The 13,471-nt window shown below is 51.2% G+C and overlaps 1 protein-coding gene across 6 annotated transcripts in view; it reads left to right on the top strand.

Moving 5' to 3' along the window:
• LOC115165264 (plexin-B3) overlaps positions 1-13,471 on the top strand; it is a 227,978-nt gene that overhangs the window by 95,226 nt on the left and 119,281 nt on the right. For 4 of the 6 annotated variants that reach the window (XM_029718270.1, XM_029718265.1, XM_029718267.1 and 1 more), the window contains exons 2-3: positions 3,038-3,305; positions 7,487-8,401. In XM_029718270.1, the coding sequence (XP_029574130.1) occupies positions 3,054-3,305; positions 7,487-8,401 (1,167 nt within the window). In that variant the 5' untranslated portion in view covers positions 3,038-3,053. The remainder of the gene's footprint in view (positions 1-3,037; positions 3,306-7,486; positions 8,402-13,471) is intronic. The other 2 variants (XM_029718268.1, XM_029718266.1) reach the window with 1 other exon arrangement.

The following is a 13,471-nucleotide window of genomic DNA, read 5'->3' as shown; positions in this document are numbered from 1 at the left end:
TCTACTCCATGTTCTCCTCTGAGGTTCTCTGTTTTGTTTTGCGTTTTGAAAGTGAAATGATATTCGACATATTCAATGTATTGGGCTGAGAAAACTAGCTTGCAGTATGCAGATGAGTCTCTGTACTTAGATGAGGAGGAAGGGAGGAAGAGAAACTTTGAGGAGGAGGGAGGGAGGAGAGAGACTAGAGAGACTTTGAGGAGGAGAGAGAATAGAGAGACGTTGGGGAGGAGGGAGGGAGGAGGAGGGAGGGACGAGAGAGAATAGAGAGACTTTGAGGAGGAGGAGAGAGAAGAGAAGAGAGACTTTGATGAGGAGGAATGGAGGAGAGAGAAGAGAAGAGAGACTTTGATGAGGAGGAAGGGAGGAGAGAGAATAAAGAGACTGATGAGGAGAGAGAAGAGAGAGACGTTGGGGAGGAGGGAGGGAGGGAGGAAGAGAGAGTAGAGAGACTGGGGAGGAGAGAGGGAGGAGGAGGGAGAAGAGTGAGACTTTGGGGAGGAGGGAGGGAGGGAGGAAGAGAGAGTAGAGAGACTGGGGAGGAGAGAGGGAGGAGGAGGGAGAAGAGTGAGACTTTGAAGAGGAGGGAGGGAGGAAGAGAGAGTAGAGAGAGACTTGAGGGAGGAGGGAGGGAGGAGGAGGGAGTAGAGAGAGACTTTGGGGAGGAGGAGGAGGGAGGAGGAGGGAGTAGGGAGAGACTTGAGGGAGGAGGAGGAGGGAGTAGAGAGACTGGGGAGGAGGGAGGAGGAGGAGGGAGTAGAGAGACTTTGGGGAGGGAGGGAGGGAGGGAGGAGGAGGAGGGAGGAGGAGGGAGGGAGGAGGAGGGAGGGAGGGAGATCTATGCTGCAGTAAGTAGTACGTGGTTTTGTTTTGTGCTCTAATTTTACAGCAAGAAGAGAAGGATATAGAAGTCAGTGGTATTATAGAAGTCAGTGGTATTATAGCTAAGCCTGGTCCCAGATCTGTCGCTGCCATTCTCAAGCCAAATGTGACTGTCAGTGACAGGAATTGACATGATAGCACAAACAGACTTCCACTCAGGATATAATGTGTTACTGCTTGCTAACTGGTGCCAGACCTATGTTTTTACTGTCTCTACCTTCACCAATAACATGACTGGCTCATACAGTCACTTCTAAATAAGACTTCCGTTATTTCCTATCAGCCGTCTTTGTCATCTTCCCTGAAACATAGAACTCAGGTTAGTTTCATTAAACCAACAGTGTGTGGTGCCAGTGTGACGTGTGTGTTTGTGTGTGTCTGTGTGTGATGTGTGTGTGATGTGTGTGTGATGTGTGTGTGATGTGTGTGTGATGTGTGTGTTATGTGTGTGTTATGTGTGTGTTATGTGTGTGTTATGTGTGTGTTATGTGTGTGTTGTGTGTGTGTGTTACGTGTGTGTTACGTGTGTGTTACGTGTGTGTTACGTGTGTGTTGTGTGTTGTGTGTGTGTGTTAGGTGTGTGTTGTGTGTGTTGTGTGTGTGTGTTATGTGTGTGTTATGTGTGTATTATATGTGTGTTGTGTGTGTGTGTTGTGTGTGTGTTACGTGTGTGTTAGGTGTGTGTTGTGTGTGTGTTATGTGTGTGTGACGTGTGTTATGTGTGTTGTGTGTATTATATGTGTGTTGTGTGTTGTGTGTGTGTTGTGTGTGTGTTGTGTGTATTTAATGTGTGTTGTGTGTGTTACGTGTGTGTGTATTATATGTGTGTGTGTTATGTGTGTGTTGTGTGTGTGTTGTGTGTGTTACGTGTGTGTGTGTTATGTGTGTATTATATGTGTGTTGTGTGTGTTGTGTGTGTTACGTGTGTGTGTTATGTGTGTGTTATGTGTGTGTTATGTGTGTATTATATGTGTGTTTTAGGTGGTGTTGTGTGTTACGTGTGTGTGTGTTGTGTGTTACGTGTGTGTGTGTGTTAGGTGTGTGTGTGTGTCTGTCTTTGGGAGTCACCTTCAGTTTCTGTTTACCTTCGTGACTGAAACAGGACGTCTTGTATCAAGGCTGCTGCATGCGTTGTCCTTTTTGTGTGTGTGTGTGTGTGTGTGTGTGTGTGTTATGTGTGTGTTATGTGTGTGTGTGTGTGTGTGTGTGTGTGTGTGTGTGTGTGTGTGTGTGTGTGTGTGTTGTGTGTGTGTGTGTGTGTTATCTGTGTGTGTGTGTGTGTGTGTGTGTGTGTGTGTTATGTGTGTGTTATCTGTGTGTGTGTGTGTGTGTGTGTGTGTGTGTGTGTGTGTGTGTGTGTTATCTGTGTGTGTGTGTGTGTGTGTGTGTGTGTGTGTGTGTGTGTGTGTGTGTGTGTGTGTGTGTGTGTGTGTGTGTGTGTGTTGTGTGTGTTGTGTGTGTGTGTGTGTGTGTGTGTGTTGTGTGTGTGTGTGTGTGTGTGTGTGTGTGTGTGTGTTATGTGTGTGTGTGTGTGTGTGTGTGTGTGTGTGTGTGTGTGTGTTGTCCTACCTGCATTGTGATGTCTTTTATCAGGTATGTGATGGGGCTATGTTCCAAATGGTGTCCTATTCCCATATAGTGCACTACTTTTATCCCAGAGCACTAGATAGGGGATAGGGTGTGAGAGCACTAGATAGGGGATAGGGTGCCCTTTGTGGGACTCATGTTGTCTATAGATCTCTAGGACCAGCATCAACACATCCTATGTGGGTAGAAGAAGAAAACGAAGAAGACATGACCTTTGTTTAGCTGAGCCTCCGCCCCACTTGTCAGAGTAGGATCTTCTGGTGGTGCTGTGTGTGTGTGTGTGTGTGTGTGTGTGTGTGTGTGTGTGTGTGTGTGTGTGTGTGTGTGTGTGTGTGTGTGTGTGTGTGTGTGTGTGTGTGTGTGTGTGTTTGAAGGTGGGGGTGCTTTGAAGAACAAAAGAAAGTGTTTGAAGCAAGGGGAAGTCTTTGTGTTTGAGTGAGAGACAGAGAGATGCAGGCAGTGAAGTGTGTCTGTGGGTATATCGTTGTTAGTATCCTCAGAGGAAAGCACTCCTCTCTCTCTCTCTCTCTCTTCCTCTTCCTCATCCTCATCTTCTCTCTTTTTCCAGCAGGTAAGGGGGTGCCATGCCAGCTGCCGTTCCCCCTCTTTTCCCCCTCGCCACCTGGTGGTGGTGTCTGGTACTGCTGCAGCTTCCACAGGCCCTGACCCAGCCCCAGCTGGACCCTAACCCAGAGAAGGCCTCTCCCGCTGGGCAGGCCTTCCCTTACCTCTCCCTGGATGGATCTCCCCTCAACCACCTCCTACTGGACCCCAGGTCTGGTCATCTGTACGTGGGGGCGGTCAACCATCTCTACCATCTCTCCCCTGACCTCCAGGTAATTACGATGTCTTTAATCTCCTGGCTCCAGATTTTCCCATCTGGATGTTTGGCTATGGGATAGGCTGAAATGCATAGAAATATAATGAATAGAACAGAGCCCTATCCTACCAAGCAGGTTGAGGACTTAGCCAGGTAACTCAGGGCTAACCAGCTCCGGGGCAGGCTAACTCAGGGCTAACCAGCTCCGGGGCAGGCTAACTCAGGGCTAACCTGCTCCGGGGCAGGCTAACTCAGGGCTAACCTGCTCCGGGGCAGGCTAACTCAGGGCTAACCTGCTCCGGGGCAGGCTAACTCAGGGCTAACCTGCTCCAGGGCAGGCTAACTCAGGGCTAACTTGCTCCGGGGCAGGCTAACTCAGGGCTAACCTGCTCCGGGGCAGGCTAACTCAGGGCTAACCTGCTCCGGGCCAGGCTAACTCAGGGCTAACCTGCTCCGGGCCAGGCTAACTCAGGAATAACCTGCTCCGGGGCAGGCTAACTCAGGGCTAACCTGCTCCAGGGCAGGCTAACTCAGGGCTAACCTGCTCCAGGGCAGGCTAACTCAGGGCTAACCTGCTCCAGGCCAGACTAACTCAGGTTTTTAACTCCACTTACCCTCAATGAAATGACTGAACCACGAGTTGAGGACCAATGAAATCAGATTTCCTCTATCTCGCAAAGATTGCATCATCATCCTCTTCATTTGAGGAGACGACAGATTTTTAAATATGTTGTTTTGTGGTAAAAAAAATTGTCATTCAAAATATATCCACATTCAGGGATTTTTCTGGCGTTGTAGTGCCTGGGTGGGCTGACCTAAGTGTTTTCTTTGTCCAAACAGTGTAAAATAATATTTATTTAATAAATTTTCGGGATGGAAAAACACTTTCCGTAACCAGGCTTCCATCCAACCTTTTTATGCGAGTAAAGCACATGTCGGATAAAACATTTTAATGGCAGGCTTGATGAAAACAGAACATTTCAAATGTCGACAGAACTAAATAATCTAGTCAAAAAGTGGGATTTTTTTTTTTATGTTGGTAAAATGAATTAATGCGAGAGAAATATCAGCGGAAAAGATTTTATGCGCAAATATTGATATAATAACCGTCATATCGTCAGGCGACGACGTCGTGCGGTTCTCCCACTACTACGACTCGTCAGGAAAGCATGCAGTTTATTCAGATTAAATCAATTAGGATGAACTTCACAGGGCGGTGAAAGTACACAGTGATGGTCTTGATGCTCCTTTACAATAAATATCCTGGGTCTTATTCTGGGGATTGACAAATACAAATAATCCATAGTGTTCTCATCAGGTAGTAGGCTATAGGTGTCCTCTAGTCAACAGCACCTCATCAGTACCAGTAGGCTATAGGTGCCCTCTAGCCAACAGCACCTCATCATGTAGTAGGCTATAGGTGTCCTCTAGCCAACAGCACCTCATCATGTAGTGGGCTATAGGTGTCCTCTAGCCAACAGCACCTCATCAGGTAGTAGGCTATAGGTGCCCTCTAGCCAACAGCACCTCATCATGTAGTAGGCTATAGGTGTCCTCTAGCCAACAGCACCTCATCAGGTAGTAGACTATAGGTTCCCTCTAGCCAACAGCACCTCATCATGTAGTAGGGTATAGGTGTCCTCTAGCCAACAGCACCTCATCAGTACCAGTAGACTATAGGTGCCCTCTAGCCAACAGCACCTCATCAGGTAGTAGGGTATAGGTGCCCTCTAGCCAACAGCACCTCATCATGTAGTAGGCTATAGGTGTCCTCTAGTCAACAGCACCTCATCATGTAGTGGGCTATAGGTGTCCTCTAGCCAACAGCACCTCATCATGTAGTAGACTATAGGTGCCCTCTAGCCAACAGCACCTCATCATGTAGTAGGGTATAGGCGCCCTCTAGCCAACAGCACCTCATCATGTAGTAGACTATAGGTGCCCTCTAGCCAACAGCACCTCATCAGGTAGTAGGGTATAGGTGTCCTCTAGCCAACAGCACCTCATCATGTAGTGGACTATAGGTGCCCTCTAGCCAACAGCACCTCATCATGTAGTAGGGTATAGGTGCCGTCTAGCCAACAACACCTCATCATGTAGTGGACTATAGGTGCCCTCTAGCCAACAGCACCTCATCAGTACCAGTAGGCTATAGGTGGCCTCTAGCCAACAGCACCTCATCATGTAGTGGGCTATAGGTGTCCCCTAGTCAACAGCACCTCATCATGTAGTAGACTATAGGTGTCCTCTAGCCAACAGCACCTCATCATGTAGTAGACTATAGGTTCCCTCTAGCCAACAGCACCTCATCAGTACCAGTGTTTTGTTAGAGAACCATCAGTAGAGTGTAAAACCCATTTCACTTGGAGTGTTTTATCCAGTACCTGAGAATTTAACTGCAAAAGTTATGCTAATATGCACTACGTCATCACACAACAAGTCAATTTGATGGAAACATCTCTGGTGCGGAAAATGCGCGTATTGTTTTTATGCAAATTTAAAAATATTCGCAGGGAAATCTGTCGCCAATTGGATGGAAACCTAGCTAGTGTGAAATTAAACGGCTAAAACCAGATGTGGCACTGACTCGTCCATGGGTTGATGTTTCAGCGTTGTCTAAATGATGAGTTCAGCAGTTACAAGCCTGCTAGAGTTAGCGGCAGGCGGACGAGCAATATCCACCGTCGTAGTACGGATGAAGCCTGAGCTGGAATGTGAAGCTAACTGAAGCTGGTTAGTTTTAGAAAACCCAAAGTAGATCTAGCTTTCTTCGTCGTATATCCTTCACGAGTCCCCCATTCAAGTCAATGATTCCTCTGTTCTATGCATTCTAGCTCTATGCATTTAATCCTATCCAATAATCCTATCCAACTTTTGAAACACTGGGCCCTGGCTGTCTGGGCCCTGGTTCTCTGGGCCCTGGTTCTCTGGGCCCTGGTTCTCTGGACCCTGGTTCTCTGGGCCCTGGTTCTCTGGGCCCTGGTTCTCTGGGCCCTGACTGTCTTGGCCCTGGTTCTCTGGACCCTGGTTCTCTGGGCCCTGGTTCTCTGGGCCCTGGTTCTCTGGACCCTGGTTCTCTGGGCCCTGGTTCTCTGGGCCCTGGTTCTCTGGGCCCTGACTGTCTTGGCCCTGGTTCTCTGGGCCCTGGTTCTCTGGACCCTGGTTCTCTGGGCCCTGGTTCTCTGGACCCTGGTTCTCTGGGCCCTGGTTCTCTGGGCCCTGGTTCTCTGGGCCCTGGTTCTCTGGACCCTGGTTCTCTGGGCCCTGGTTCTCTGGGCCCTGACTGTCTTGGCCCTGGTTCTCTGGACCCTGGTTCTCTGGACCCTGGTTCTCTGGGCCCTGACTGTCTGGGCCCTGGTTCTCTGGGCCCTGGTTCTCTGGGCCCTGGTTCTCTGGGCCCTGGCTCTCTGGGCCCTGACTGTCTTGGCCCTGGTTCTCTGGGCACTGGTTCTCTGGGCCCTGACTGTCTGGGCCCTGGTTCTCTGGGCCCTGGTTCTCTGGGCCCTGACTGTCTTGGCCCTGGTTCTCTGGGCCCTGGTTCTCTGGACCCTGGCTGTCTGGGCACTGGTTCTCTGGGCCCTGACTGTCTTGGCCCTGGTTCTCTGGGCCCTGGTTCTCTGGACCCTGGCTGTCTGGGCACTGGTTCTCTGGGCCCTGGTTCTCTGGGCCTTGGCTCTCTGGGCCCTGGTTCTCTATGTACTGGTTTACTAGACACAGATTAAGACTAAATAGACTAAAAAGCACTTTCAATGGAGATTATCCATTGAGCTTACGTTTTAGTCTAGTACTGCGTTTAGCCTGTGTCTGGGAAACCACTCCTATATGTTTTTTGTATGTTGTCTGTGTTTATGTAAGAGTTTCTTTTAGACCAGTTCTGTGAACACAAACAATGGCTTTGTCCTGAAATAGCACCCTATTCCCTTTACAATGGACCCTGATCAACAGTAGTGTACACTATAGAGGGAGCAGGCTGCCAATAAAATATGTTTTATTTTATACATTCAAGTCACTTAGCAGACGCTCTTATCCAGAACGACTTACTGGAACAATTACGGTTGGACAACGACATATTTTTCACCTTGTTGGATCTGGGATTTGAACCAGAGACCTTTTCGGTTACTGGCCCAAAGCACTAACCGCTAGGCTTCCGGCCGCCCTACCCACCATTCCTCTGTGTTATCTCTCATCTTGTCCTAGGTGCTGTCCTCCAGTCAAACTGGCCCCAAACTAGACAGTCCTGAATGTCTGCCTCCAATAGTTTCCAAGGACTGTCCAACCGCCCGGGTCACCCCCAACACCAATAAGATCCTTCTCCTGGAGGAAGGCGTGGACGCGCTGGGGTCAGAGGTCGCGGCAAGGAGCCTGATCGTGTGCGGGACGTTGTTCCAAGGTATCTGTGACAAGAGGAGTCTGGGTAATGTGTCCGAGGTGCTCTACCAGACGTCCAACCCGGTGGATACGCAGTACGTAGCCGCCAACGATCCCCGCGTCTCCACCGTGGGCGTGATCTTGAACCAGAAAGGGGTGGGGCTGATGCTAGTGGGGCGTGGCTACACTAGTAAAGGCCCCAGCGACATCCCACCAATCACAACGCGCCGTCTGTCCCCCAGCTCGTCCCCCGCCCGTCAGGCCTTCTCTCAAGACGAAGAACTAGGGAAGCTGGTTGTCGGTAGCTACTCCGAGTACAACAACAACTTCATCTCAGCGTTTAACCACAGCGACCACGTCTACTTCCTGTTCTCGCGGAGGGATATGTGGCACAGGAAGGAGTACCGGACTTACGTTTCACGTCTCTGCGCCGTGGACCGGAGCTTCTACTCTTACGTGGAGGTTCCGTTGGAATGTTCCGGCGGTTACAACCTCGCCCAGGGGGCTTCCCCCGCCGAACACCAGGGGCGGCCGGCGCTGTTCGTTGCCATGGCGGCGGGGCAGGCGTCGACGCCCACGGCGACGGGTCGCTCGGCGCTGTGTGTTTACGGGATGTCAGAGCTGGATGCGGCTCTGCAGAGGGCCCAGGAGCTGTGTTATACAGAGGGAGGAAGAGGAAGGACTGGACAGGAGGAGGCATACATAGAGTATGAGGTGTCGTCCAAATGTCTTCGGCTGCCCAAGGTAACTAGACACACACACACACACACACACACACACACACACACACACACACACGTACAAACAGGTACACACACACAGGTACACACACTCTTATCCGCAGCAGGCCAGTGTGAATGCTAATCCCCCTGATTGTACCAATAGAAGTATTGATTGGATTGGATGTGTTACTGTGCTTGGTGTCAGGAATGAGTGGTCTTCCAGCTTGGCTGGAACAAAAGCCTGCAGTCGTCCCTGACAGGATACATCTCCTACTACTGAACCTAATGCAGCAGTATAGCAGCGGTATAGCAGCAGCGGTATAACAGCAGTATAGCAGCAGTATAGCAGCAGCGGTATAACAGCAGTATAGCAGCAGCGGTATAGCAGCAGCGGTATAACAGCAGCGGTATAGTAGCGGTATAGCAGCAGCGGTATAGCAGCAGCGGTATAGCAGCAGCGGTATAGCAGCAGCGGTATAGCAGCAGCGGTATAACAGCAGTATAGCAGCAGCGGTATAGCAGCAGCGGTATAGCAGCGGTATAGCAGCAGCGGTATAACAGCAGCGGTATAACAGCAGCGGTATAACAGCAGCGGTATAGCAGCAGCGGTATAACAGCGGTATAGCAGCAGCGGTATAACAGCGGTATAGCAGCGGTATAACAGCAGCGGTATAACAGCAGCGGTATAGCAGCAGCGGTATAGCAGCAGCGGTATAGCAGCAGTATAGCAGCAGCGGTATAGCAGCGGTATAGCAGCAGTATAGCAGCAGCGGTATAACAGCGGTATAGCAGCAGCGGTATAGCAGCGGTATAGCAGCAGCGGTATAGCAGCGGTATAGCAGCAGCGGTATAGCAGCAGCGGTATAACAGCAGTATAGCAGCGGTATAGCAGCAGCGGTATAGCAGCAGCAGTATAGCAGCAGCGGTATAACAGCAGCGGTATAACAGCGGTATAGCAGTGGTATAGCAGCAGCGGTATAGCAGCAGCGGTATAACAGCAGCGGTATAGCAGCAGCGGTATAGCAGCAGCGGTATAGCAGCGGTATAGCAGCAGCGGTATAGCAGCGGTATAGCAGCAGCGGTATAGCAGCGGTTTAGCAGCAGCGGTATAGCAGCAGCGGTATAGCAGCGGTATAGCAGCAGCGGTATAACAGCGGTATAACAGCAGCGGTATAGCAGCAGCGGTATAGCAGCAGCGGTATAGCAGCGGTATAGCAGCAGTGGTATAGCAGCGGTATAGCAGCAGCGGTATAGCAGCGGTATAGCAGCAGCGGTATAACAGCAGCGGTATAACAGCGGTATAGCAGCGGTATAGCAGCGGTATAGCAGCGGTATAACAGCAGCGGTATAACAGCAGCGGTATAGCAGCAGTATAGCAGCAGCGGTATAACAGCAGCGGTATAACAGCGGTATAGCAGCAGTGGTATAGCAGCAGTGGTATAGCAGCGGTATAACAGCAGCGGTATAACAGCGGTATAGCAGCAGCGGTATAGCAGCGGTATAACAGCAGCGGTATAGCAGCAGCGGTATAACAGCGGTATAGCAGCAGCGGTATAGCAGCAGCGGTATAGCAGCGGTATAGCAGCAGCGGTATAGCAGCAGCGGTATAGCAGCAGCGGTATAGCAGCAGCGGTATAACAGCAGTATAGCAGCGGTATAGCAGCAGCGGTATAGCAGCAGCGGTATAGCAGCAGCGGTATAGCAGCAGCGGTATAGCAGCAGCGGTATAACAGCAGTATAGCAGCGGTATAGCAGCAGCGGTATAGCAGCAGCGGTATAACAGCAGCGGTATAACAGCGGTATAGCAGTGGTATAGCAGCGGTATAGCAGCAGCGGTATAGCAGCGGTATAACAGCAGCGGTATAACAGCGGTATAGCAGTGGTATAGCAGCAGTATAACAGCAGCGGTATAGCAGCAGCGGTATAGCAGCAGCGGTATAGCAGCAGCGGTATAGCAGCGGTATAGCAGCAGCGGTTAAACAGGTATAGAGCACGGTATAACAGCAGCGGTATAGCAGCAGCGGTATAGCAGCGGTATAGCAGCGGTATAGCAGCAGCGGTATAGCAGCAGCGGTATAGCAGCAGTATAACAGCAGCGGTATAACAGCGGTATAGCAGCAGCGGTATAACAGCAGCGGTATAGCAGCAGCGGTATAACAGCAGCGGTATAGCAGCAGCGGTATAACAGCAGCGGTATAACAGCGGTATAGCAGCGGTATAGCAGCGGTAGAGCAGCAGTATAGCAGCAGCGGTATAACAGCAGCGGTATAACAGCGGTATAGCGCAGCGGTATAGCAGCGGTATAGGCAGCAGCGGTATAACAGCGGTATAGCAGCAGCGGTATAGCAGCAGCGGTATAGCAGCGGTATAGCAGCAGCGGTATAGCAGCGGTATAACAGCAGCGGTATAGCAGCAGTATAGCAGCAGCGGTATAGCAGCAGCGGTATAGCAGCGGTATAGCAGCAGCGGTATAACAGCGGTATAGCAGCAGCGGTATAGCAGCAGCGGTATAGCAGCGGTATAGCAGCAGCGGTATAGCAGCAGCGTTATAGCAGCGGTATAACAGCAGCGGTGTAGCAGCAGCGGTATAGCAGCAGCGGTATAACAGCAGCGGTATAGCAGCAGCGGTATAGCAGCAGCGGTATAGCAGCTGTCATAGCAGCAGCGGTATAGCAGCAGCAGCGGTATATCAGCAGCGGTATAACAGCAGCGGTATAGCAGCAGCGGTATAGCAGCGGTATAACAGCAGCGGTATAACAGCGGTATAGCAGCAGCGGTATAGCAGCGGTATAGCAGCAGCGGTATAGCAGCAGCGGTATAGCAGCAGCGGTATAGCAGCGGTATAGCAGCAGCGGTATAACAGCAGCGGTATAGCAGCAGCGGTATAGCAGCGGTATAGCAGCGGCGGTATAGCAGCGGCGGTATAGCAGCGGTATAGCAGCAGCGGTATAGCAGCGGCGGTATAGCAGCGGTATAGCAGCAGCGGTATAACAGCAGCGATATAGCAGCAGCGGTATAGCAGCAGCGGTATAGCAGCGGTATAGCAGCAGCGGTATAACAGCGGTATAGCAGCAGCGGTATAGCAGCAGCGGTATTACAGCAGCGGTATAACAGCAGTATAGCAGCAGCGGTATAGCAGCAGCAGTATAGCAGCGGTATAGCAGCGGTATAGCAGCAGCGGTATAGCAGCAGCGGTATAGCAGCGGCGGTATAGCAGCGGCGGTATAGCAGCGGCGGTATAGCAGCGGTATAGCAGCAGCGGTATAACAGCAGCGATATAACAGCAGCGATATAGCAGCAGCGGTATCGCAGCAGCGGTATAGCAGCAGCGGTATAACAGCAGCGGTATAACAGCGGTATAGCAGCAGCGGTATAGCAGCAGCGGTATTACAGCAGCGGTATAACAGCAGTATAGCAGCAGCGGTGTAGCAGCAGCGGTATAGCAGCAGTATAGCAGCGGTATAGCAGCGGTATAGCAGCAGCGGTATAGCAGCAGCGGTATAGCAGCAGCGGTATAACAGCAGCGGTATAACAGCGGTATAGCAGCAGCGGTATAGCAGCAGCGGTATAGCAGCAGCGGTATAACAGCAGCGGTATAGCAGCAGCGGTATAGCAGCAGCGGTATAGCAGCAGCGGTATAGCAGCAGCGGTATAGCAGCGGTATAGCAGCAGCGGTATAGCAGCGGTATAACAGCAGTGGTATAGCAGCAGTGGTATAGCAGCAGCGGTATAGAAGCAGCGGTATAACAGCGGCGGTATAGCAGCGGCGGTATAGCAGCGGCGGTATAGAAGCGGCGGTATAGCAGCGGCGGTATAGCAGCGGTATAGCAGCAGCGGTATAACAGCAGCGATATAACAGCAGCGATATAGCAGCAGCGGTATCTCAGCAGCGGTATAACAGCAGCGGTATAGCAGCGGTATAGCAGCAGCGGTATAACAGCGGTATAGCAGCAGCGGTATAACAGCAGCGGTATAACAGCAGCGGTATAGTAGCGGTATAACAGCAGCGGTATAGCAGCAGCGTTATAACAGCAGCGATATAACAGCAGCGATATAGCTGCAGCAGTATCGCAGCAGCGGTATAGCAGCAGCGGTATAACAGCAGCGGTATAACAGCAGCGATATAACAGCAGCGATATAGCTGCAGCAGTATCGCAGCAGCGGTATAGCAGCAGCGGTATAACAGCAGCGGTATAGCAGCAGCGGTTTAACAGCGGTATAGCAGCAGCGGTATAACAGCAGCGGTATAACAGCAGTATAGCAGCAGCGGTATAGCAGCAGCGGTATAACAGCAGTATAGCAGCAGCGGTATAGCAGCAGCGGTATAGCAGCAGTATAGCAGCGGTATAGCAGCAGCGGTATAACAGCAGTATAGCAGCGGTATAGCAGCAGCGGTATAGCAGCAGCGGTAGAGCAGCAGCGGTATAGCAGCAGCGGTATAGCAGCAGCGGTATAGCAGCAGCAGTATAGCAGCAGCGGTATAACAGCGGTATAGCAGCAGCGGTATAGCAGCAGCGGTATAGCAGCAGCGGTATAACAGCAGTATAGCAGCAGCGGTATAACAGCAGTATAGCAGCGGTATAGCAGCAGCGGTATAACAGCAGTATAGCAGCAGCGGTATAGCAGCGGTATAACAGCAGCGGTATAGCAGCAGCGGTATAACAGCAGCAGTATAGCAGCAGCGGTATAACAGCAGCGGTATAGCAGCAGCGGTGTAGCAGCGGTATAGCAGCAGCGGTATAGCAGCGGTATAGCAGCAGCGGTATAGCAGCAGCGGTATAGCAGCAGCGGTATAGCAGCAGTATAGCAGCAGCGGTATAGCAGCGGTATAGCAGCAGTATAGCAGCAGCGGTATAGCAGCGGTATAGCAGCGGTATAGCAGCAGCGGTATAGCAGCAGCGGTATAGCAGCGGTATAGCAGCAGTATAGCAGCAGCGGTATAGCAGCAGTATAGCAGCAGCGGTATAGCAGCAGTATAGCAGCAGCGGTATAGCAGCGGTATAGCAGCAGCGGTATAGCAGCAGCGTTATAGCAGCAGCGGTATAGCAGCAGCGGTATAGCAGCAGTAATAGTCTAAGTGGATAGAGGAGAT

The sequence above is a fragment of the Salmo trutta genome, chromosome 28 (genome assembly GCF_901001165.1).
Source record: "Salmo trutta chromosome 28, fSalTru1.1, whole genome shotgun sequence".
NCBI lineage: Eukaryota > Metazoa > Chordata > Actinopteri > Salmoniformes > Salmonidae > Salmo > Salmo trutta.
The sequence above is the reverse complement of the archived record's forward strand: the minus strand, read 5'-3'. Positions and strand labels throughout refer to the sequence as shown.